This window comes from Aspergillus piperis (genome assembly GCF_003184755.1).
Source record: "Aspergillus piperis CBS 112811 unplaced genomic scaffold BO85scaffold_16, whole genome shotgun sequence".
In the NCBI taxonomy this organism is placed as follows: domain Eukaryota; kingdom Fungi; phylum Ascomycota; class Eurotiomycetes; order Eurotiales; family Aspergillaceae; genus Aspergillus; species Aspergillus piperis.
Genome location: NW_020291606.1, coordinates 337,331 through 359,700, shown reverse-complemented (window position 1 = coordinate 359,700; position 22,370 = coordinate 337,331). Strand labels below are relative to the sequence as shown.

General features: G+C 49.8%; 9 protein-coding genes across 9 annotated transcripts; 6 read left to right on the top strand and 3 right to left on the bottom strand.

The window, feature by feature from the left end:
• Nucleotides 1–905: 905 nt before the first annotated feature.
• On the bottom strand, nt 906–2,615 carry BO85DRAFT_377233 (FAD-binding oxidoreductase; the record flags this gene model as incomplete). The annotated part of the gene is made up of 6 exons (XM_025656255.1): nt 906–1,001; nt 1,054–1,272; nt 1,337–1,506; nt 1,559–1,891; nt 1,951–2,157; nt 2,228–2,615. 6 exons carry the CDS (start codon nt 2,613–2,615, stop codon nt 906–908), a joined length of 1,413 nt encoding a protein of 470 aa, XP_025513176.1.
• A 521-nt stretch (nt 2,616–3,136) lies between these two features.
• On the top strand, nt 3,137–6,968 carry BO85DRAFT_377202 (fungal specific transcription factor domain-containing protein; the record flags this gene model as incomplete). The annotated part of the gene is given in 10 exon segments (XM_025656253.1): nt 3,137–3,438; nt 3,718–3,790; nt 3,900–4,055; nt 4,718–4,794; nt 4,807–4,871; nt 5,026–5,346; nt 5,396–5,706; nt 5,768–6,211; nt 6,243–6,475; nt 6,551–6,968. The coding sequence occupies 10 exon segments, from the start codon at nt 3,137–3,139 to the stop codon at nt 6,966–6,968; spliced, it is 2,400 nt and encodes a 799-aa protein (XP_025513175.1).
• Nucleotides 6,969–7,169: 201 nt separating this feature from the next.
• BO85DRAFT_479735 (uncharacterized protein) lies at nt 7,170–7,936 on the top strand. The gene is made up of 2 exons (XM_025662966.1): nt 7,170–7,239; nt 7,304–7,936. Exon 2 carries the CDS (start codon nt 7,359–7,361, stop codon nt 7,767–7,769), a length of 411 nt encoding a protein of 136 aa, XP_025513174.1. The 5' UTR covers nt 7,170–7,239; nt 7,304–7,358; the 3' UTR covers nt 7,770–7,936.
• On the bottom strand, nt 7,869–9,625 carry BO85DRAFT_377340 (uncharacterized protein; the record flags this gene model as incomplete). Its single annotated transcript, XM_025656259.1, has 4 exons — nt 7,869–8,234; nt 8,313–8,627; nt 8,733–8,918; nt 8,981–9,625. The coding sequence occupies 4 exons, from the start codon at nt 9,623–9,625 to the stop codon at nt 7,869–7,871; spliced, it is 1,512 nt and encodes a 503-aa protein (XP_025513173.1).
• Nucleotides 9,626–11,949: 2,324 nt separating this feature from the next.
• On the top strand, nt 11,950–12,505 carry BO85DRAFT_490341 (uncharacterized protein; the record flags this gene model as incomplete). The annotated part of the gene is made up of 2 exons (XM_025663657.1): nt 11,950–12,334; nt 12,426–12,505. 2 exons carry the CDS (start codon nt 11,950–11,952, stop codon nt 12,503–12,505), a joined length of 465 nt encoding a protein of 154 aa, XP_025513172.1.
• A 1,568-nt stretch (nt 12,506–14,073) lies between these two features.
• BO85DRAFT_402180 (uncharacterized protein) lies at nt 14,074–15,304 on the top strand. The gene is made up of 3 exons (XM_025657181.1): nt 14,074–14,782; nt 14,861–14,938; nt 14,996–15,304. The coding sequence occupies exons 1-3, from the start codon at nt 14,253–14,255 to the stop codon at nt 15,147–15,149; spliced, it is 762 nt and encodes a 253-aa protein (XP_025513171.1). The 5' UTR covers nt 14,074–14,252; the 3' UTR covers nt 15,150–15,304.
• Nucleotides 15,305–15,634: 330 nt separating this feature from the next.
• Nucleotides 15,635–17,077, top strand: BO85DRAFT_402178 (Saf4/Yju2 family protein). The gene is made up of 2 exons (XM_025657180.1): nt 15,635–15,754; nt 15,811–17,077. The coding sequence occupies exons 1-2, from the start codon at nt 15,742–15,744 to the stop codon at nt 16,866–16,868; spliced, it is 1,071 nt and encodes a 356-aa protein (XP_025513170.1). The 5' UTR covers nt 15,635–15,741; the 3' UTR covers nt 16,869–17,077.
• Nucleotides 16,938–18,653, bottom strand: BO85DRAFT_451589 (serine/threonine-protein phosphatase 2A activator). The gene is made up of 3 exons (XM_025660623.1): nt 17,917–18,653; nt 17,518–17,869; nt 16,938–17,468 (listed from the first exon to the last, which is right to left on the bottom strand). Exons 1-3 carry the CDS (start codon nt 18,546–18,548, stop codon nt 17,052–17,054), a joined length of 1,401 nt encoding a protein of 466 aa, XP_025513169.1. The 5' UTR covers nt 18,549–18,653; the 3' UTR covers nt 16,938–17,051.
• Nucleotides 18,654–18,767: 114 nt separating this feature from the next.
• BO85DRAFT_451588 (uncharacterized protein) lies at nt 18,768–21,462 on the top strand. The gene has a single exon (XM_025660622.1). The coding sequence runs from the start codon at nt 18,907–18,909 to the stop codon at nt 21,286–21,288; it is 2,382 nt and encodes a 793-aa protein (XP_025513168.1). The 5' UTR covers nt 18,768–18,906; the 3' UTR covers nt 21,289–21,462.
• The last annotated feature ends 908 nt before the right edge of the window (nt 21,463–22,370 follow it).

Below are 22,370 nucleotides of genomic sequence, written 5' to 3'. Positions count from 1 at the left end.
CGCGTTGTTTCGCTGTGCGCACCTAGATAGCTAATACAACCACTCTTTTGCTGCATCTTTGCGTTCGTTGTGTCTGCATTTTTGCTGTTTCGTTGCTTCACACGTAAGATCGCGCCTCAACACTATCTATAGTAGGTGGTAATACACACGGAGTTTAATTCAGTAAGGCAATCACGCTTCAAGTACTGCCACCCCCCTGAGCCCAGAAGGGAGCTTTACATACTTCAGACACACTGGCACTAGCAGCTCTCTCGTACCTCTCGCACTCCCATGGAACAACGATTTCACCCAAATCTTCACTGCATCTTTGCCGGAAACGCTAGGGAGTAGACACTTTTCCCCCCTGTAGCAGCACGAATCCAAGCAGTTGGGGTTGTGCCTGATTGTAGTGTTTTTAGCTAACAGATGAGTTGTTAATTTAAGCTAGAGGTTGCGTGCGGGCGCATTTACATACGCTAGTGTTACAATACACCCCACGGGCGTTCGACTTTCAGTGTGGGGCCGGCCCAGAAGTCAATCCCGTTGTTATGCGTGACCGGCTAAGATAAGATGGGGCTGTTTGAAACCCACTGATCTGCAGGGTCCGCTGTGCAGATTAGCGCCGGAAACTTTATACGCGTGACTAAGCATTGGGTTAAGCTAACTAATGCTCATGCTAAACTATCGGGGTCCCGATATCGCAATGAAAGGTGTAGTCATACTGGAGGCCCAGGAGAGTGACTAACTACTGAATCCGATTATCCTGAGTATAGGCTTCCTGCACACGAAGAAAATCAATTCATGCCATCAGCTTTTGTTGCTCAAGCAAATCCTGAGGTCCTGATTTTGTTTTTCTTTTCTTGTTTTCTCCCTTTCCTTTCCCCTTTTGTCGTCATATGCGTCCAATAACATAGTTGACTAATGAGCTATTTATGAGAGTGAGTAACTGCCCCCTTGAATCTGCCCAGCGGGTCATATCTTCTTCTCAAATCTTGCAACTGAGCGAAATGTGGTCCCCAAATCTAGTTCCCGAATGAGCAGCAGGTCAGATGATGATTGTGTCTTCAGACTTACCTTTTTCGCGTCATAGAACTTTTCATACCCATTAGAAAGGTAATGCAGATCTGCATTTTCTCCCAAGACGGTGGAGCCTGCCTTGATAGCAAGATCTCGTACCAGATCTTCGTGGTCACGTCCTGCATCAGCCGGACATCCGGGACCCATAAGCAAGATATGCTTGACCCCTTGAGGTCGTGGCCAGGCGCAGCTGGCTACTCCTCCCGGAGGGTCGCGCTGGAGCATTCAGTATGGAGCAATGAAGTATCTTCCTGTGGGTTTATCGGTTCCTGTGACTTACCGAACACAGCAGCTCAAAGATCAAATATGTGCAGTCACCAAGCGATTCGTCCAGTTTTCCGATGTCTTCAGACCATCGAACAGCGTTGATGATGGTGTCCTTTGAAAGTTCTCGTAGAAGCAACGGCGACCAGAACTGCTTCATGGTGCCTTTGGCAATATGCACCTTGTCTTGTCCATAATAAGCATACATTTACCTGCAGTTTCAAGCTTATGCCCTTACCCTGTAAATCTGCAACACCAGCAAAGGTGGTGACCTTGGTTTGGTCAATAGCTCCGGGGATGTTTAGTGCCCACTGGAAGTTGGCCCGACCATGCGCTTCTCCACAGGCATCAAAAGCATGAAGTACCAACATATCTGAGTCTGCCCCGATGGACTTTAGCAGCCGCTTCTTCACGACGTATAAGAACATGGAGATCTTCGGCTCAAGGGGTCGAGAAACAAACTTCGCCATTTCGTCTGCTGTTACCTCGAGCTGCTCTCGCGGTATCAGAATCGGGCCAGCCCAAATATTCTGCGGATAAGGGAACACTCGTAGCACAACCTCAACGACGACTACATTTTGCGCGTTAGTAACTGTTTATTCCAAATATAAAACACTTTGTATTGCTCACCGCCAAAGCCACCTCCGCCGCCACGTAATGCCCACAAAAGATCTGGCTCCGAGGATGCCCAAACAACCGAGCCATCATACTTCACAACTTTTGCATCCAGCATATTCGCTGGGTCTGAGATACACCCGTACTCTCTGGAAAGCCATGAAAAGCCACCGCTGATGATAGTGCCTGCAACGCCCACACAAGGGGTGCGAGCTCCCACGACTGCATTAGTTTTGTGTCAGTATCCGCCCACGGAATACGTGATCTGGAAGATTGAAGGTAGAATCCTTACTTCCATATTCCGGTGCGACTTCACTCAGCTTCTGATAGACATCTGACCATGTTTGTCCGGCTCCGATCGTGGCGAGTTCCGAATCTCTATCGAGGTGAAAGCCATCGAACGCCGACATATTCACCAACACATCGCTTGCGGATGCGGACATGAACCCATGGCCGTATATAGCAAAGTCCAGATTGGTGGAGTAAATGTAGGCGATTGCCTTGCTCAAAGAGTCAACAGATGTGGGTCGAAGAACAATGTGAGGGTTCAGTTGTTTTTGGGCAGCCCATGTCTCAATTCTCGATTGGTAATCCGGGGAAGTAGGACGAATTATTTCACCCGGATGCAGGAATGATTCCAGCATCTTGACATGATCCTCCACGGTGCATGGTTCGGCCATATTGAGGGTGTGCTTGGTTTCAATCAATTGGTGAATCGGACTTCTGCGAAATGGACTTCTGCAGTATGCAATACGTACCCCGCTGTGGCGGTTATATATCTGTGGTAGGTCCGCGGCCGAAAGAACATTGTTCCTCGAATTTGCGTCATACTAGAGCGCTGAAGATCTGCATTCACCTTCAGGAGAGCCTGCTCTTTTCGTCTGATTCTACATTTCAGGTCTTGCATTAACAGGCTTCTTCGGCCAGACCGCCGTGGTTTGATGTTGTTGTCGGATATGGTACATTTGTGAAGGGAAGACCGAACACATCGGGAAAGTGGGCCCGCAAATTAGTTACCAATTACCCTTCCAGTTCGGAAGACCGGACCGTTGGCGACGAAGAAGATCTCCAAGGCGAGGGGGCAAGACATTTCGCTGTACGCTCATTTTTAATTCCATAAAATCTGCTACAGAATTTGATGCCTTGCGCTTCTTGAAATAAGATTCACTGATCGAAAGTCATACAGAAGCTACCTTCCAAGATGTCGAACTTTCTCGTTACTGGCAGTTCCCGCGGCTTAGGCTTAGAGTTAGTGAGGCAGCTATCTGCCCGAGCCTGCCTCGAAGGAGGGTTGGTTATTGCAACGGCGCGGAAATGCAGCCCGAAACTTACGGAACTTATCGCTCAGTCCAATGGGTGCATTGTCTTTGTTGCTTTGGATATTTCAGAGGAGTCAATAATCGCTGAATCAGCCGAGCAAGTCAGATCAGCGTTAAACGAAAACAGTCTGGACATGTTGATTAATTGCGCTGGAGTTCATAGTGAGACACATGGAAAACTAGCGTCAATGTAAGTAGCCTAGTGGATCCATTTTTTTGGGAGCATTTCCGAGACTGACCTCAACCTAATAGGTCCGACCTCGACTACCAGTTGTCAGTGAATGTAACTGGAACACATAACGTCCTTCGCCACTATCTTCCCTTGATGCAGAACAGCAAGGTCAAGAAGATCATCAATATGTAAGCATCAGATGCAATGAGATAGGTATATTTTCGATCAGGTGCTTACGGCTTTTAAACCACAGTTCGAGTGCATATGGCTCGATTACCAGTGCGCGCGAAGTATCGTACGCTCCTTGCCCGGCATACAAGATCAGCAAAGCAGCACTGAACGCCTTAACGGTCCAATATGCGCTGTCCTACCATGAGGAAGGATTTATTTTCCTCGCAGTCAGCCCTGGAGTAAGTTCTCACTTGCCGATCTACTGGGAAATCAATACCAGAGAAGCTAATGACACTTATCAGTGGCTGCAAAGTGACATGGGTGGGAAGCATGCCGACCTGACCGTGCCTCAAGGTGCAGAGGCGGTCTTGAACATCGCTATGTCCGCAGACCGTATGGACAATGGCCGGTTCAAGAATATTCATGTCCCAGGGTGGGAGGCCTATAAAGGCCAGGACGTCCCCTGGTAATTCGGGAGCGCAGATCATTTTCCCCTATGTATTATCAACACTATATGTCCAGATAGAATAGACCAGAGCTTAGATTATTGCGAAACTAGACAGTATGGAATCAAACGTGGCATTGAGGTATCTTGTTCCCATGTTGGAAGAAGTAACAGCACAAAGCACATCATGCGCATGTTAGTAGTTGGCTTGAAAACTGCAAACTCTCATGATCTAGGACCACGGAGTATGTGGCCAGGAGTTGCATTTTCGGTGATTGCGATTGGAATGCTCAGTCAGCAAGCCGGCCGGGTAGTTGATTTTCCCCTCCCTTCCCGCTCCGCACGCTCGACACTCAGCATTTCTTGCAACTATAGCTTCAGGATATTTGCAGTCGGTCATGAGAACATCAGAACTTCCGGTAAAGCTTGCTGCCAATGCCGGAAGATCTCACAGTCACTGGGGATATTCTGCCCGCGGTATGTTCTGCTCATCCCCATAGGCCGGAATACTCAGGGAAAGCTGTAGACGCTAATCAGAGCAAACAGTGTGACCTATGTCATGCGAAGAAGGTTGCAATACCATGAATACCAGGCTTAAACCACCTATTGAATCTGACAACAGTACAATGTAACAGATAAAGTGTGATCGTCGAGCGCACTGTGCCAATTGTGCAGATGCCGGTGTGGAATGCGAACGCCGGCGGCGCGGACGGCCAGCTAAGAAGAGAAACCAAAGGTTTGCTGTCATTCATGTCATGCTGAAGAGTAATCTATACATACGAAGTAACTGATAATGAACGGCAGTATCCTAAGGCCCCAAGAAAACATAGTAACGTTTGAAAGACAGCCGCCAGAGACACAAAGGTAAAGTGTGACAGCTTGTCGCAGTCGTCTTTCTGGGTTCGGTGCGCTGAACAACTACAGAAACCGGCAATTAGGCCGTAGGGCAGCGGAAAGAAACGTGAATAGAAGTACCGCTATAGAGCACAGCCAGCCTAACGACCAAGTTCTGGACTCAAGGGAGCGATCCTTAACCACGCCTACGAACTCGACACCCAGCGTCGAGGGCCCCAATTATCATGCAATACAGGCAAAAAACATAATCCAACTGGAATTAAATGACTCAAGGCATGTAAACCGCGGGAGGCAGTCCATACTTCGCTCTGCTCTCCAACTCGTGAGCCAAATTGCAGAGAGTGAGCCTCAACATTCGGACGAAATCATGGAAGAGTTTCAGCCTAACGATCCCGCCCTTTCGATTCCTGATGCACCCCCTCGAGAGCTGTTGTTTATGCTCCTACAAGGTATGAGTTTCTTGCATTGTTATGTCTTGATCATAGTTGATGAAATTAGGGCCGCCGGAATCGATGTGCATTCAGTGGCCGGATCACATCTCGCGCAAAACATATGAAGAAATGGCTACAGCCTTGTTACGAAGTGAGCCTCGGCTACAAGGTCAACGTCTCCATCAGTATAGCATTTGCATATATGTGAAAGCAATATTTCATATATATCAGGTGTCACGAACCGTGCGCAGCCCACTTCTGAAATCACAGCTGTCCCAATCTAGGTCGACTTACATCGCAGCGACAATTTGGAGCATTGAGAACCTGAGCATACTCAAACAGCCAGACCTCTCGACCATACAAGCTCTACTCTCGAGTGTAAGTCCCTGAGTCGCAGACATCTCTGGCGAAGACACCCTCATTGACATCGTATCTGTAGGCATTGCTTATGCAGCACCTGGGGAGGCTGAACCAATGTTGGGTCCTTACCTCTTATGCTGCCCGACAGATTGCATCCCTTAACTACCACAAGATCCGCAGGGTACCAGCGCGCTCAGACTCGGAGTTAGAGGTATATAGTGCGGTATACTGGTGCTACTATCTGGATCGGACGTTAAGTTCGCTTCTCAGTCGCCCTCCGTCATTGCCTGATCTTGATGTATCCCCGACGGATCTCATTGTATTAGACCCATGTTCGCCATATGATACTCTTTTACGTGTCCTGCTTGACCTCGCACAGGTTCAGGGGAAATTACATGCAGTATCTTCCGACACGAGGAATACTTCGAATAGCCAGGCTTTGGAGACCTGTCAGCTCCTTGAGTCCAGGATGCAGAGCATTCTTCGAGAAATGCCATCGGTACGTGTATCGGGACCACATATAGTTGCTTCACCCCTGACAACGCTCCATTTAGAATCGTGCATCCCTCCCGAAAATGGTACAACATGATTGGGTTGCGGTCGACTTCTGCTACTACGCGATTTTCGTCGAGATCGACCGAACACGCTTGAAAAACTCGTTTAGTCCAGTGATACACAGGGAATGTCTCGTACATGCCAGACAGTCACTTGGAGCATTTCACTTTATCCAGCAGCATGCGGAGGAAATGCCGGGATTTGAAGAGCCATATCCATCATTCCTGACATGGTTCGTTGATATTCCTGGACATATCTAATTTCATTGCTGACTATTGAACAGGACTTTGTTCTTCTACCCACTAAGCGCCTTCTTCGTGGTCATCTGCAATATCATCGGAACTTTAGATCATGACGATTTCAAACTGCTTCAACAAATAACGCAGAGTTTGTCACAGTTCAAGCAAGATCCACACCTTGGAAAACTTTTAAATCTTCTCCAGTCGTTGGAAGATCTCTGCGAACCGCTGTTCCAAGAAGGGGCTTCTGGCCCAGAAAATATATCATCAAACCTCCGTGCATCCGCCCCAAATCAGGTAATGGAACCTGTCACTATGGATGGCATTCCTCCGAGCGCCTCCTTCGATAGCAATTTCGGGCTAAGTGATGAACCGATACCGAACTCGGAGTTGGACGCCTCAGCCGACTGGCTGATGTGGCAGCTTTTCAATAGCCAAATCCCAGCGGGTTGGCTTAGTAGTAGTATGGACCCTTTTGAAATATGAATGGAGGTTTCCATTTCTTCTTTTTTCGCGGGGGTAGGGGGCCGGGGCGGAATCAGTCAGCCGGAATCACAGCGGACGGTCTCGACTGGCGCTCGGATTTTTCTTCTTTCGTTCGGGATTCCGGTGGCTCGGGTAGTCGGCTATCCCATATCAAGTCTAGCTCCACTTTACCTTGTTCATCGTCCCAATTCTATATCTCACATTCATAAGATAATTAACAAAAAGGATTTGAAGAATACCTGGACACAATACTCCCATTCAAAACCCTGAAGTACGCACCCAATACTCCCCAAAAATCCCAACCCTCACATACAAGCGACTAACCAATACCAAAGCCGAAGCAAGCCAACACCACCACCCTACAAAAGTGAACAGCCATCATCGCCCGACATGCACTCAGAAAACGACGCAGGGTTCACGGTCCACTGCGACAGCCTGGAATGGCTTCCCCTTGCCCCGAGTGTATTCATCAAAATCGTCAAGCTAGTTCCCGAGACCGGAGAATACACAATCATGGTCCGCGCCGAACCCGGTGGACTCCTTCCTCGCCATCGGCATGTTGAGAGTGCGGAAATTTACGTTCTCAAAGGAAGCGGCGCACACCCTCAAACTGGCGCATTTGTCCAGGGGGATTATGTTTCGGAAAGCAAGGGAGCCGTGCATGATCCTCTCCCGTTTGAGCACGAAACGGAGCTTTTGATGGTGAGCAGAGGACCTTCGGTGTTTTTGGCTGATGATGGGTCGGATTTGTATACGATGGATGTGGCGATGTTGCAGGGTATGGTAGAGAGAGCGAAATAAGTTGAGGCATTGGGGTTAAAATTTGATACTCGGTTTTTAAACTGTCTGAGATAAACTGCATTGGTTTTGGTTGGAATGATGTGGGAAAGTTGATCCCGATCAGGCAGTTCCATTGCGGTCCAATGCAGTAAGAAAAAGCTCAATGAGCTGTGTGCAATCAGTGTCCGATGCGTAGAAGCCTGGAAAGGGTGCAGATGTACTCACCTTGCCTGTATACTTGTTCTTGTTGTCCATCTTCCGACAGTCCGCCTCCCACTTATTCAGACTGTCTGCAGAACAGTGTAGAATATCATTAATTGAACCATCCCTCTCCATTTCGCTGGCGAAGTCCTTTCCCTCTTTGCTATCGCCGACTCGAGAGAGAACAAAGAGTGCTGCGTTGTTACCATACTCCTTCAGTTCAGGTGCATTTTTACAAGAGCGGATGGTTGATTTTAGTGTCTTCCGGCCTTGAGCTGAACGTATCTATTATTTTGGTTACGGATCTTGTCAGCACAGATATCAACAGTCTTATCGACTTATTGTAGATTGGGATTTCCTCACCTCGGCGTCAGTAAGCATTATAGTTATCACCGGCCGCTTAAGCTCCCCTGCACGGGCCTTCCTGATAATCATAGGATGGACAATATCCCGATTGACAACGTCGCCTATCTCTGGAGAGCTCCAAACCACTCTCTTGATATCGAGGAAACTAGCATCCTTGAATATATTGTCCACTTTATCGCCCGTATTGATGTTCTCGTACAGATCCTTTTTGTCGCCGTTGGTATTGAGAAACTGGATCGTAATTCCTTTTGGCAAGAGAAGAGAAGAGATCTTGACAAGTTCTCGCAATGTCCTTTGCATGGCCTTCTTGTACTTATACATAGAGAGACTATTATCTAGAACACGCAAAGGATGTTAGTTCATCAGAAGTGGTATTGGTCGAGCCTTCCCTGCATTGTCAATAAACTCACCACAGACAACAACCATATCAAATAATGCCAGTTCCACCATGGCCGTTTCTTTGCCAGCAGGCACATTGTATTGTTGAATAAAATTCCTCATCTCAGCTGCTGCCTTTCGCACCAGCTGTTCGATAATCGGGTCATCCTCTTTGAAGAACCCGCCGTACTTATTGATGATGACGGTTTTATATTGTCGAGCCACCTGAGTGAATCTGTTAGTATATCTCCTAGTAAACAACAAGTAGCACACGGCCATATACTCACGCGAATATTTCGTGAGGAATCGTTATTCGTGGTGGTATTTCCGCAATTCTGTTGCATCGTGTTCCCGCAGTTCATATTCATAGTGTTCCCACTGTTTTGATTGATTGACGAATAGAAGCCAGGGTTTTCGTTGTTACTTCGTTTAGCCTCCTTTTCCGCGAAGTCGACCTCGGGTAGGGAGTCGAGACTCCTTAGTGGGTATGAGTTTGCGCCAGTATTGTCATTGCCCTCAGTGAGTCCGGCCGGCTTCGTGGTACTAACTTCTTCGGTCACTGAATCTTGTCGTTGAGAGCCATCTTGGTCAGGGTTGGCTGATGATGGCTCGGCATCCGAGTTTGGCGTATCCCGCATTGGCGCATCATCTTCAGAGTTCGTTTCAAGTGGAACGCTCGATACAGTGCTGTCAGACATATCCATTTCATCGGGCGTGATCTCGTGCACCATGAGTGTAGGATCTCCTTCATTTTGACTTTCGATTAGGCATGGGGGGAGATCTCTATCCTTTTCCAGCATAAGGTGTTTGTGATGTTGGCAATATGAGCCGGAACTCTTTGCGCGCTTCTTACACCTGCCACCATGTTTTGCGAGTGCTTTACACTGTTTGGTGTGAAGTTTTCCGAACTTCTTCTTGATACGGTAATTCATGGCTTAGGACTTCAGATAACCAGGGGAGAGGGGGTGGGAGGGGGGGTGGGAAGCGGCGCGGTGATTCTGTGGTGCGGTATGTGAAAAGTGGAAAGAGCACAATGGAGAGAAGATCGATCGTGGCATAGCTTGGGAGAATACCGCCTTATACATTCTGTTCGTGCTCAAAACATCGCAGTCCTAAGTTTAGTCTCCATTAGTAAGGCTTGTCCTTTTTCGTTAATTCCCGAAGTATCTGGGAGAAGGAATTATGAAAGCAAGTAAATCCTACCCGAAAGGCGAAGGCGAGCCAGGAGGTGTCAGCTTAGCCACGCGTACCGTAAGTAGTAGCAAACTAGGCAGGGTAAACCCTTCCATCATCCCCCGATAGTTCAAAATGGAAGCTGCTGAACGGGAAGCCGTCCTCGGGAGGGTTGCAGATAAGGCTTACTTGTGACGGTCGATCACCCATCAAAGTAACACTTAATTTACTCGGCGACATTGCAATCACCCTCGGGGTTGGCAGCTCCCCGATTTTGATGACGACATCTGATAGGAGGTCACATCTTGAGATTGGGGAGAGCCTGTCTGTTCTGCGGCAGACGCAGGAGTTGAGAATCAGCTGAGTTCCGGCTAGTACCTGTCACATCATATGTCACAGTATCTGGCAGCTAATCCTGCACGAATATGCTATATTTGTAATTATTGCATCCGTTTATTGGTTCTGGGTTGCATTCACTGCCAGTCTTTAGATTTACCGCTGTACGTAAGTCAGGCAGCCATGAGGGGTCTGCTCATTGCAAATATTGCAACTGTCTCGCTGTAGACCAGCCGAGCCTGGTTCGCCTCAGTGTTCGCCTCGGCGTTCTATACTGCTGAATTCTGCGTTCGAAATGAAAGCCAATACATGACCCTTACTAGATATCACTTGTTGAACGATAGGAACAAGGCTGCATGTTGGTTCCTTTAGCCTATGAAATCCCCACTACCCTAACATTGTAGCCTACAATACAATGCACGAGTCTCTAGCTTTTGTCGCACTCTCACGAGTTTGCTTCACAATACTAATGTGCGATTGTGCCATAGCCTCCAGAACATGGAACATTGATAGAAGCAGCTATGCAAATCCCGTGTCCTTACGCTTAGCCACATGGCCTCTTGACTAATGAGTGTACTCAGAGTTCAAGCGTGCCACCATCTCCACCCTTGACATTGTCCGAAGTCTGCACGTGATGGAAACCTCTGGCGAAATACCCGGTCTGATTAGTATTTTGATTCCTTAAGCGAAAGACGCAAAGTAGGTGAGGGTAAAGAGCGAGTTAATATAGAGAGCCGGTGGAAAATAAGACCCTGTGACTCGACAAGATGCGGCACATCGACGGCTAGACGATTTGAAGCTTGACCGAAGTGGAGAAGCAATCGCCAAACTCTGTGTTATTTTTTTCTTCTATTTGTTCATCCTTCTCCGCGGGGTATATCTTGCCAGATCGACGAGCCTGCCCTAACATAGTGAAAGATGGCGGGCATTGTTAGACAGCTTGCGAGCAGCAATGGTCAGCGTATGCATGTGTAGGACGTGTCTACGGGGTGGCCGTGGAATAGGAGTTGTCCAATCGTCCCAGCGATCGGCGTATCGGACAGACATATCCGATCCACTTCCACCGCCATATTGGTGTTACGACATGCAACACTACCCAAGCCTTCAAATCTGTCGTAGCCTACATATAGATGCATATTAGCTGAATGGTCTTTTTGCCCTTTCGGTAGAGATCAACAGGGCATGACTCAACATATGCAGCCAGCCAGCCCACCCCTGTCAATTGGGACCAGCCCGCCTTTGCTACGATGTGCTTTGGCTTCATCTGACTTGCTGTAGAGTAAAGGTGTGTATACTTGAGAAGTTCGTGTGTTTTGCGGCACTGCTGTAAGATTCTTTGGATTTAGGGACGAATTCAGCTCAAAGTGCCGGGCAGTGCAGTTCACTTCCGAAGTGCTATTGCATCACTTGGTACGATATCTATTCCCCCAGGATACATTCATTGTGGCTGTGCGTACACCAAGCCGAGTTCCCTGCGGCATCTGCGCCCCTACTTCGGAGTTACCTGAACGCCTTGTACCCAACTCCTCAGCTACTTGCCACCAAAGTAGCCACTCAGGTACCTGTGCAGCCAGGCCTTTGCAATGATGTAATGAGATATCTGACCATAAATTGAACCAAAGCCACATAGATGGCAGGCATTGATCATTCTTCTCCAACCAAAGCTCACCTCTCTCTCACTTACTACTTCGTGCTTACTTGAACACTGAATTGAATCATCCCCAATACTCAGATTTCTCATCACATCATGTGTCACAGAAGTTGGAAGCGAGGCAAATATGACACTCCAAGCCCATGGGCCTGGAACGGCGGCTTCCCCTACGGTGGAAGCCACAACAGCTTTTCTTGGAACAACAACACCGGAAATACCACCTCGACCAACTGTGGCAACACGACTTCGGAGAACTGCGGTAATACGACCACCAACTACAACAGCAGTAGGAATGTGACCACATGGGCCGATACTGCAACCGCCCACCACTACAATAACAGTGGGAACAGGACCACCCGGACCGGTGATATCTCGGCGAATGGAGGAAATGCAAGTAAGGGGGGCGCCACGGGTGGCGGGTCCGATTTGGCATCTTTTTTCTTCAAGTTGCCGGATGATGTTGTGGTTGGTAGTGATGGCCGTACTTTCTTCGGTTGATATACTTGGTTTCTCAAAGGGTGAGTGCTATTAGGCTATGTTATATTGCGACCGCATGCTGACATGGTTGATAGGGCTGAAAGGCGTGGCTGCTCCGTACATCGATCCGCATCCTAGAACGAGTCATGACTTGGTCGAGCGATCGGTTGAATAAATGGTGTCTGGTTCCGGGAGTTATCAAATCAAGTTCGTCACTCTGGTGTTCTTTTCGACACTTCATTGGCTTTGGTGTTGTTATTTGTAGCACTTGAGCTCTTATACGCATCTTTCCCAGCATCGTTAGTATGGTATTCGCTTGTTTGCCGTTCTTGATGTTTGACAATGAACTATTCGAAGCTCCCCACACTTGTCTATGAGCAGAGTCAGATTGAAATGTTTCATAACCGTGTGGAGTTGCTCGTGCTCATTCTACAATGTACGTCCATTGCCTACTACATCCATCATCAAAATCTTATATCTTGGTAAAGGCCATATATGCATCATATCTCATAATTAACACACGACAAGTCGCTTTCCTCCGTCGAAACCGATCTGTCCAACAATACAGGTCCAGCAAATGTCTCTATCTAGAGGTAAACAGAAGCATTTATATCCCTTAGCAGACGCCATGCTTACTGCAGCTAATCGAACCATCCATTGCCCATTTTTGGAGTTATTAGATGTTACCGGTGTCGAACGGAGCACGAGAACACCTTCAGGGGGATCTAGAATCTCCTCCCAACAATCGATAGACATCATTCCGGCCGTTTTTATTGGGGCTGTACGGAAAATAGAATCATGGTTGCATGATGGTTTTGAGAAAGAAGGATAAGCTAGGAATTGAACATCTGTCAGTCCCTAGAGAGGTCATCAGTGTTGTCCATCTCAAACCGGCGCATAAAGACGAATTCGGTCACCTGCAGCCGGACTTATCGGCTGCACCACCCATTAAAGAGATAGACATGATAACGCGAGTAAAGGCTGACCAAGTGTTACTGCATTGGAAGAACTGTGATTAGACGTGGGAGCCTATAGATCACATGAAAGAGGCTATTCCCAACCTACTCAAGGCGTATCAGAAGAAGCAGAAAAGAAGACGCATCCTTCAATAATATTAATCGGTCTCGACGAGAAAGCGGTCCTCAACGGGCTACGCGACAAATTCCAGTATTTATCTCTCATAGCGCGCTCCAGTCACATCACCCCTTTTTTTCCTCTTATGTTCAAACCTCATCTCAAACCTCACTTCAAACCTCACTCCGGACCTTACTTCGAACTATCGAACCTCACCTCCACCCAAGACATGCTACCAATTTGCTGGGTGCACAACACCTAATACCGGAAAATGGAGGAACGCTCACTAGTTCGCGAATGCGCTTCTCATCAGTTCATTCTACCATATGGAAGCGAGCCTTTAAGATCCAATCTTTGCACGACTGTCTGTGAATAGATTTTCAAATTATGAGGCGAAAAAAGATGATAAAAGGAAGATGAATTGAAGATGCATGGATTTCACTGGGCAGGGTTGGTGAAATAGAAGAGTAACTACATGACCAACTCAAGGTTTAGTATAGGATGAGAAAATTTTACATCGGCCTTTAAGCGTCGTGATACAATGTAATGTTGCAGCAGTCGTCTAAGCTTGGTCACATGGTTGGCGCTCAGGCCGCCACAACAGAGCAACTCATCGCGCTCGTTTTGCTGCGAGCTCTAGATAGTAAATACCGCTACTCTATTGCTCCACTTGTTTTCTTCGTGCTGCTTGCATTTTGCTGTTTCGCTTGTTCTTTACTGTAGTTCGCGCCTCGACATGTAATGATGACGACTACAAACCATAAAACCCAGCCTGTTATTCTCACAGCGACCAGTATACCTCCACCATCCCTATTAGTGCTGAAACATGTTCATCCATAGTGACAATCATGTCTCCTCGCTGGTTTGGTCGGGAGGAGGTGAGCCCCGGCGTCGTCGTTGAGCTGGAAAAGCGATGGCGCATTGTGGGTCACGAAGAGGAAGTGGTTATGCAAGGCAGCGAGCAAAGAACTGCCAAGCAGTGTCGTCCATATGCCTGCATCTTGCTGAAAGTACGACAAGTGGGCTCTAAGCCGCCAGTTTACGGAAATATGAGGTTCTACAAGCAGATTCCTACAGAGGAGACAGTCGGCGACCGCCCCGAAGTACGAGCCAAGCAAGCGAACGTTTGGGTTCCCCGTGAGCTCAGAGCATACCGCCAGCTCATGCTCAAGAACTCAACCTTTACCCCCAAACTTCTGGACAGCTTGGAGGGAAAACAAGATGCCGACAGCTTGATACCTGGGGGTTTCATAGTCTGGGTGGTCTCCGAGGGGATCTCAGGTATTCGCCTGGGAGATGAAGAGAGTGATGATATCTTCTGGTCAGTGGAGTACTGTGTCCGTGACCAAATTCGCAATTCTTTCAAAGAGAACTACCTGTAAGCTGACCTCCATATCCCTGACTATCCGATTAGTTGTTCGATAACCCGAAGACAATCACTAACTGCTCTCTCAAGAAAAATGGCTAGCTGGGGATGGCTTCCTTTTCATCGTACCTGTGAAGATCTGGTCTGGGTCCCCGAATCAACTACCCTGTAAGTTATACTAGTTTACTCCTATTCAATTCCCTCAAGCTCACCAAATCCGCCTAGGTTTTTCGTGAACTGGTTTATACCCACCGAAGTAGTCGCGCCGTGCAATTGGGAGGAGGGAATCTTGTACGGCTCTGGCCTTCTCAAGCCTCCCGCGTCCCCGACTTTCTCTATTCAGCTTTGGAATAATAGTGTTGAAGGCTGGCAGGGTTGAGGATTTTGATCGCCGTATAGGAGAAGATGTCCGGTGGGTCTGGAGACGTTTCCCAGGTGGCGATCTCAAGTCGGCGTTGACCGTGGGTTACGTTCCTATCTTAACACTAGCTACATTCGAAAAAATTATATGATTTGATTGATCATTCGCGACTCATGAGTACTATCTTGAGTAATAACATAAATTAGAAAGCCTGCAAGATATCAGGAGTCCACTGATGAATTTGGACACAGATAATGTACGATTAGTATTTGTGTAGACTGGAAAAACCAAAGTTAATCAAGCTGTAGTTCCATCTTCTAAATCAATATCTCTCACCCCTGACTAGTCTCGTGAGACATGATTCTTCGGTACTCAATTCCGAGAGATGACGTTGAAACCTACGCAATTTATGCACATCAATAATGCAGCTGACTCATCAGCACAACACCACCTCGGAACAAGGCAGCGGCATCGCATGCGCATCGCATCGCATCAACCTTATCGTCACGTTCAACACCCCAAACCGCCGCCGTCGCGCTGGCTCGCCGAGCAACATCTCTATACCCTCAACACCACCACTTGCGGCATCACACACACCGACCAGCCCAAAATGCAGGGATTCAGTACGTCCCATATACCCCTTCCCCACCCATCCACATCACCCACTAACCACCCCCAGACATGGGACGCTACGTCCCCCCAGACCTGGAAGGCCTCACAACGGGCAACAAACTCCACAACAAACACCCCCTCGGCTCACGCGCCCGCAACCTACAATCCACCGGCGCCCTAACCGTGCGCTTCGAGATGCCGTTCGCGATCTGGTGCACGACATGCCAACCGCACGAGACCATCATCGGACAAGGAGTCCGCTTCAACGCCGAGAAAAAGAAAATCGGGAATTACTACAGCACCCCGGTATACAGTTTTCGAATGAAGCACGGGGCTTGTGGCGGGTGGATCGAGATACACACGGACCCGAAGAACACGGAGTATGTGGTTATTTCGGGGGCGCGGAGGAGGGATTATGGAGTTGATGAGGAGGGGAGGAAGGTGGGGGAGATAATTACTGGGGGGGATAGTAAGGGGAAGATGGATGCGTTGGAGAGGTTAGAGGGGAAGGTGGTGGATAAGAAGCGCGGGGATGAGGAACGGGATCGGATTTTGGAGTTGCAGGAGAGACAGAAGAGGGATTGGGAGGATCCGTATGAGAAGAGTCGCAGGATTAGGAAGGTTTTTCGGGCGGAGAGGAAGGGGTTGGAGAGGAAGGAGGAGGAGAGGGAGAAGTTGAAGGATAAGTTAAGTTTGGGGATTGAGGTGGTTGATGAGATTGAGAGTGATCGGGTCAGGGCCGGGTTGGTGGATTTCGGGGAGGGTGCGGTGGATGGACGGAGGGCGAGGATGAAGCCGTTGTTCGGAGAGGAAGAGGTGCGGGCTGGTGGGGGGAAGAAGGAGGGGAAGAGGATGAAGGCTAAGGAGGTGCTGGAGGATCGAAAGGCTGCGTTTCGGAGTGAGCTGAGAGGGAATACGAGGGCTGCGGTGGATCCGTTTTTGAGTGGTGATTCCGATGCGTGGAGGCCTGAGGTTAAGAGGAGGAAGGTTGTCTCTGGAAGTAAGTCTGGTGATGGGAAGGAGAGTGCTGAAAATGGCTCGGAGATGGAGAAGAGTTCTGGGGAGGTGGGAGAGACACCCCGTCCGAGTCTTGCGTTGGTGAGCTATGCGTCGGATTCGGAGTGAACGTGTGTCTGGTGGTTCTTGCATCTCTACGAGGCGTTGCGTTAGTTTTGAAAACGGATGATACCCCGGGTTTGGAGTTATGGCATAATGGCATGTCAACTTTTTACGATTCACTTATGTATGCAAATGATATCATGCAAGGGTATAAGTACAGAAAATGCTCGATCAAGCAGGAGTAGCCAGTTATTTAGCCCAGGGTGCCTTGGTCGTTACGTCCCCTTGAGGGTCGGCAGCACCAGGAGCCGGCCCTGGGGCTGCATTTGCCCAAGGGGCCCTCGTCGGGGCCATCGGGCCGGGCGGTAGCCGGGACGTGTCGGGCAGAGTTGGTCCTCTAGCCGGACCGCGTGCTGTTGCCCAGGGTGCGGCAGTTCCGCTGGTTGGAGGGACAGCTTGAGATGTAGCCCATGGGGCTTTAGTTCCTGGACCAGATGCCTGGGGGGCTTCGGTTTGTCGAGGTTGTGGCGCGGACGACGTGTGGACGGTAGAGAGCTGAGGTATGGCGTTTGGATCTCGATCCCAGCTGAACAGAGAGCCGAACGGGAAGTGCTGTACCACGGGAAACTTGGACAGCACTTCGGCGTTGTACATCTTAATCATCCCCTGTCTCCAGTTAGTGTACGGAGTACATCTCCACCTGCACCACAAATACCTTGTTAATCTTGGCCCAGCCGGTCTTGATTCCAGAAATATCGTAGAGCATTGGACTGTGCTCCCAGAACGGGCCCTTCTTCACGTCGTAGATAAAGCCGATGGCAGAAAAGTAGAGGTTTCCACGACGTTCCCGTTCCACCACGTTCACCTTGGCAACGCCGGTCGGATCAGGCGCATCCGGCAAAGAACCTTCTTCTGGCACTCGATCCGTCTCAGATATAGCTGGAGCAAACTGCGCTGAGCCGAAAATATAGGGGATGAAAGAGTGATCATCGAGTCCCCACACGCCGTGGGAACCGGCGGGTTCCAAGGTATAGGTTTTGATAATTGTTCGCACTAGCTCAAGGTATCTAGCAATAATCAGCGTCGTTCAATCAGAGACTAGCGCTATACCCACGGCTGAATGACACCCAAAACAATGGCTCTCTCTTCGACACCAGGAGTGCTCTGTGGAAATCCATGCAACTTCCAGAGCCCAGCCAGGAAGGCCAGGAAGCTCAGTTCATGACCAGTCCCATAGTCTAGACGTTGAGGGCTTCCCCAGCTTCCCAGAAAGTATGCCTTGAGCTCTACTGCCGCCGTAGGCCCCTCGGGGTCCGCTGACTTGCGATTGAGGACCTCCGGAGAGAGACACTCCTCGAGGAGGCTGGAAGCACGGCTTTCAACAATCTCGTACCACCTCCGAAAGCTGATGTTGCCGAATCTACGGGGGCCTTTATCGGGGGGAGCTTCCTCGAGAATAGCTTCTAGCTTGGAGAGCAGCTGCTGGAGTTGGCGAACCGGCGCGGAGTACTCCACAGCATCAGAGTTCAAGGGCCAAGTCTGAACGCGCCCATCCTCAAGCTTGGCTGGATACATTGACCGGTTGAGCTGGAGGAGGAATGTCATAAGGTCGACATAAGCTTTAGAACACAGAAATTCGGAGACATCGCTGTGCTCGTGGATGCGTTTGGTGGGCTCGGCGAATGTGTGCCCCACCGCGGGGTCGAGGGTGGGCAACACACGGACTGAAGGGAGGTCCGCCGCCATGATGTAGCTAAGCGCGTGCGAAAGGAATTGGATAGATGGTATCCAAACGAGTGTGGAAGCAGGTGGAGAGAAAAGGGAAATGAAGGATGGTGGGGGGGAGGAAGGAGGAAGGTTGGCTCGCAATCTGGCAGGGGGCGGGGCCTTATCGATAAGGCGGCCAAGTGATGACGCCCGCCGATCACGGGAAGCAACTCGCGATCCAAGCTTCCCACCAACCAGCTCCTTCGCCGCCGTCCCTGATCCCCGACGGGCTTGACAGCTCCAGTTAGGTCCAGTTAGGTCTAGTTATTGTTTTCCAGGGGGGCTGGTATGCTTTGCTTTGCTTTGCTGCTGTCTCTGCATTTCATGGGCGTTCAATATGTCGGACTCGCCGCGTCCTGTGCAGCGGAGGAAGAAGCGCGATTCCACCCTGCAGGCGGTCGACCTTCTGAATGGCCTCATGGATACTAACACGCAGAGGACTGCGTCCGGGGCGAATCGACCCAGTCCCGCCACCCCGCATCCCTCGCGTCGGCTCACGTACTCTGTCAGGAGAGATGCTACCGACATGATTGATGAGGTTGGTCCGGTCTCTCAAACTGTCCCCCAACGGCCAAGACACGCCCACCCGATTGAAGTCACTCCCCGTCGGTCATTAAGGTTCTCGAAACCCGTGCCTGATGGATCCACTCGGGATGGGAGCGATCAAATGTTGCAGCCTCCCAAAAGCCCAGAATCCAAGCACGAGTCTGGCGATCAGTCGAATGAGCCAGGTGAGGTGCAGTCTTTAGAAAAGGCAGAAGAGGGTTTCGGGGATGTCACTCACGTAGTTTCCCCACGCCCAAGTTCCGAAGAATACTCGTCAAGCGACGCTGAACGTGATAATGAAGGCGATCATATATCGTCCCAGAATGACGAAGAGATGCTTGATGGCGAAGATCTGGCATCAGAAGTGGAACTTTTCTCAAACAATGATGGAGACGCCCACCAGTCTACCAGCCGGCCTAGCCTGTCGCCATCTTCCAGCCAGGAGACTCCTGGTCGTAAACCCAAGACACAGTCTGGCAGCGACGAAACTTCAGAGCCAACATTAGTAGAATCAAATGAGGATACGAGCAACGTTCAGTGGAGAGATGCATCCGAACAGCCGGCCGATAGGCGAGACTCCAGCCGCAGTGATGCTTCAGCGACAAAGGGACTTCCCACAATTGCGGTTGAGATAAGTACAGCAACGCCTTTGTCATCTAATATCTCAAAAACGGTGGACCATCAAGCGGATGGGCCATCGAGGGATAATGAAACGCGAACACTGGAACAAGAAGCCAATATTTTCGGCACCACACAGCACAAAGACCCACCATACCAGCCATCAGAGGCATCCTCATCATCGGTGCCTTCTCCTGAACCTAGCTCATCCAAGGATGACCTTCAGCATCATTTTGCGGAAGCAAGTCCGCGGTCTTCAGACCCACCACGGCAATCCACGAAACGGAGACACTCGACTACGAGCTCACAGGGTACGGCCAGAGTAAAGAACATAGAGCCCGAACACCCAACGTCCACTGCTCATCAGCAGGCCGGCTCCTTTATTCCCAGAGAGAGTCCCGCCGATAATCCCCAGCGCTCCCGTGAAGCTAGCCACCGTGGGGAACGACATGCTACGGAAGTTGCTTCCCCGGGAGTCATAGCCAGGTCTGCCACCCAGGACGGACCTACCCAAGAGAACCCGGATCAGCAGAGTCATGGGGCTGAACGCCCCGAAGATAGCGCGTGGTTCAAGGAAGCTTCTGAACTTGACAGCCAGGGCTCCAATTGGAAAAAGCTCATCCAGAGCATGCACCCTCGAAACATAGCTTTCAATGCCAAAAGAGTTGACATTGAGTTTGAGCCTCTGAAGTGTGAATTATCCTCCCTTATCCAGGCCTACAAAGGGATTATCGAGTACTTGGCGTCTGATATTGGACCGCCAGAGTATGACGTGCGCAGCTGCAGCTCGATGCTTGAAACGGTTGACAGACAAGGACGCCGTCAACTGGAGAAGGCTTACACACTCTCGACTCAAGGGGATGAGGCGGGAGGCAGGGCACTGGTGGAAGAATTTGAGATCCAAATCTTCCCGCTGTTAGTGCGGCTGGTTCTCGTCTGTTTTGAAGCTTACTACGTGGATCATCGACTCTTCCCGGAAGCATACGGCCATTTTCAGCATGCCATGAAAGTACTGCTAGGGCGATGCAATCAGATCGGTGGTCTTGTTCGGGGGAAATATGTGGCGTGCCGGGCCGTCAGCCCGGGCTTGCGTCTGCCCCTGAAGCGACTCCTTGAATCGCTTGAAAACGGGCGCCTGAGAAAGGGCCACCGACGGAATGATGTGGAGGTTGATAGGCATGCGAAGGCGCCGACAAGAACTGCTAAGCAGGGCCAGTCAAAACCGACGAAGCCGACCACTCCGGCACAGGCTTGGACAGATGAAGAGGGCTACGCTCTTGTCGAGGGTTTGCAACGATTCCAGGGTAAGTTTCAAGCTCATCTGCTTGGCAGGAAGGAAGGCGCAGCGCGGCATGCTCACAAGATGCATCTAGGCCCGGACCGCTACTATCAAATCTGTGAGTTCTACCACGATGGCATCGGTCAACGCGGGGAGAGGGAAGTGCGTGAACAAAGCGAAAGACTGTGTCACCAAATGCTCCCGCAAATCCGGGAAATGGCGCGGAGGGGCGAAGACCACTGGGATTGGGGGTGGTTGTTGAAGGTGGTGGAGTGAGGATGGAAAATATATTTATGTTGGCTGCGGTAATGATATTTTTGAGCGCAGTCGTGTCATATACCCCGGGAGTTCTTGGTTTTTCTCCCTTTTTAGTACTAGGTATTAGTCTTAGCGATTGCTGCCAGGGTACTCTAATTGCGTGAATGAAATTGGAATGTGATTGTCAGTCTACGTGGACGGAACCATGGAACCAACAACGGGCATTGTTTATTCTACGGCCGGTTTAGGGGGGACAACACGCGGAGGCCCCAGCAATAGCAACCATGGGATCAACCTAGCTGGGAGACGCCAACCGTGGCCAGCAGCAGCAACAACAGCTGCAAGTACTGAGCTGGTAGTGAAAAGGAGCGCAGTGGTCTGAACGCGAGACGAACACCCGATGGTAGATCGCTAGACCAGAGATAGTGAGGATAGTGAGTGGGAATAATATTGAGGTGACAGGCAATAGATCAGTTGACCTCCTGACTGACCGCCCAATTCCATGCCTGAGGCCAATAGGGTGGGTTCTCTCCATTCTTCCCTTCTTTCCGCCTTTCCCCCCCCTCCTCTCTCTCTCTCCCTCTCCTCCGGTTCGACTATTCCCTACCCTTTTCCCTCCCCCAAAATTTACTAGAGACACTAAACTTACTCCCCTTTCTCCTCTTCCTCTCTCCTCTTCTTTTTCTCTCTCTCCTCCCATCTTCTTGTGTCTTTCTTACTCTCTTACCTCTCTGTATTTGTTTTCCCTCCCTGCTTTTTTTTCTTGTTTACTTAACATTTTGTAATTCTTTAATCCCCCCTCTCTCCCCGCTACCCCCTTTTCTAATCCGGCCCGTTGTTGGTTTTCTGGTTCCCTCCCGGCAGTTCCTGGTGAGTGACTACTGCTACTACTACTTACTACGGAACCCCAACTGTTTTGATCTGCACACCTTCCGGGGTCCTGCAAGAACCATGCCACCGTGCCTCTTTGCTCCCCCTCAAACCCTCTACTTCTGTCGTCCACCCCCCAAGCTGCCTGCAATTATCCTCTGCACTTTTCTCTGCCATTGAGACTCCCCAACAGTCCTGTGTTGCGTGATCCTCTCCGTTGCGCCGTGGTC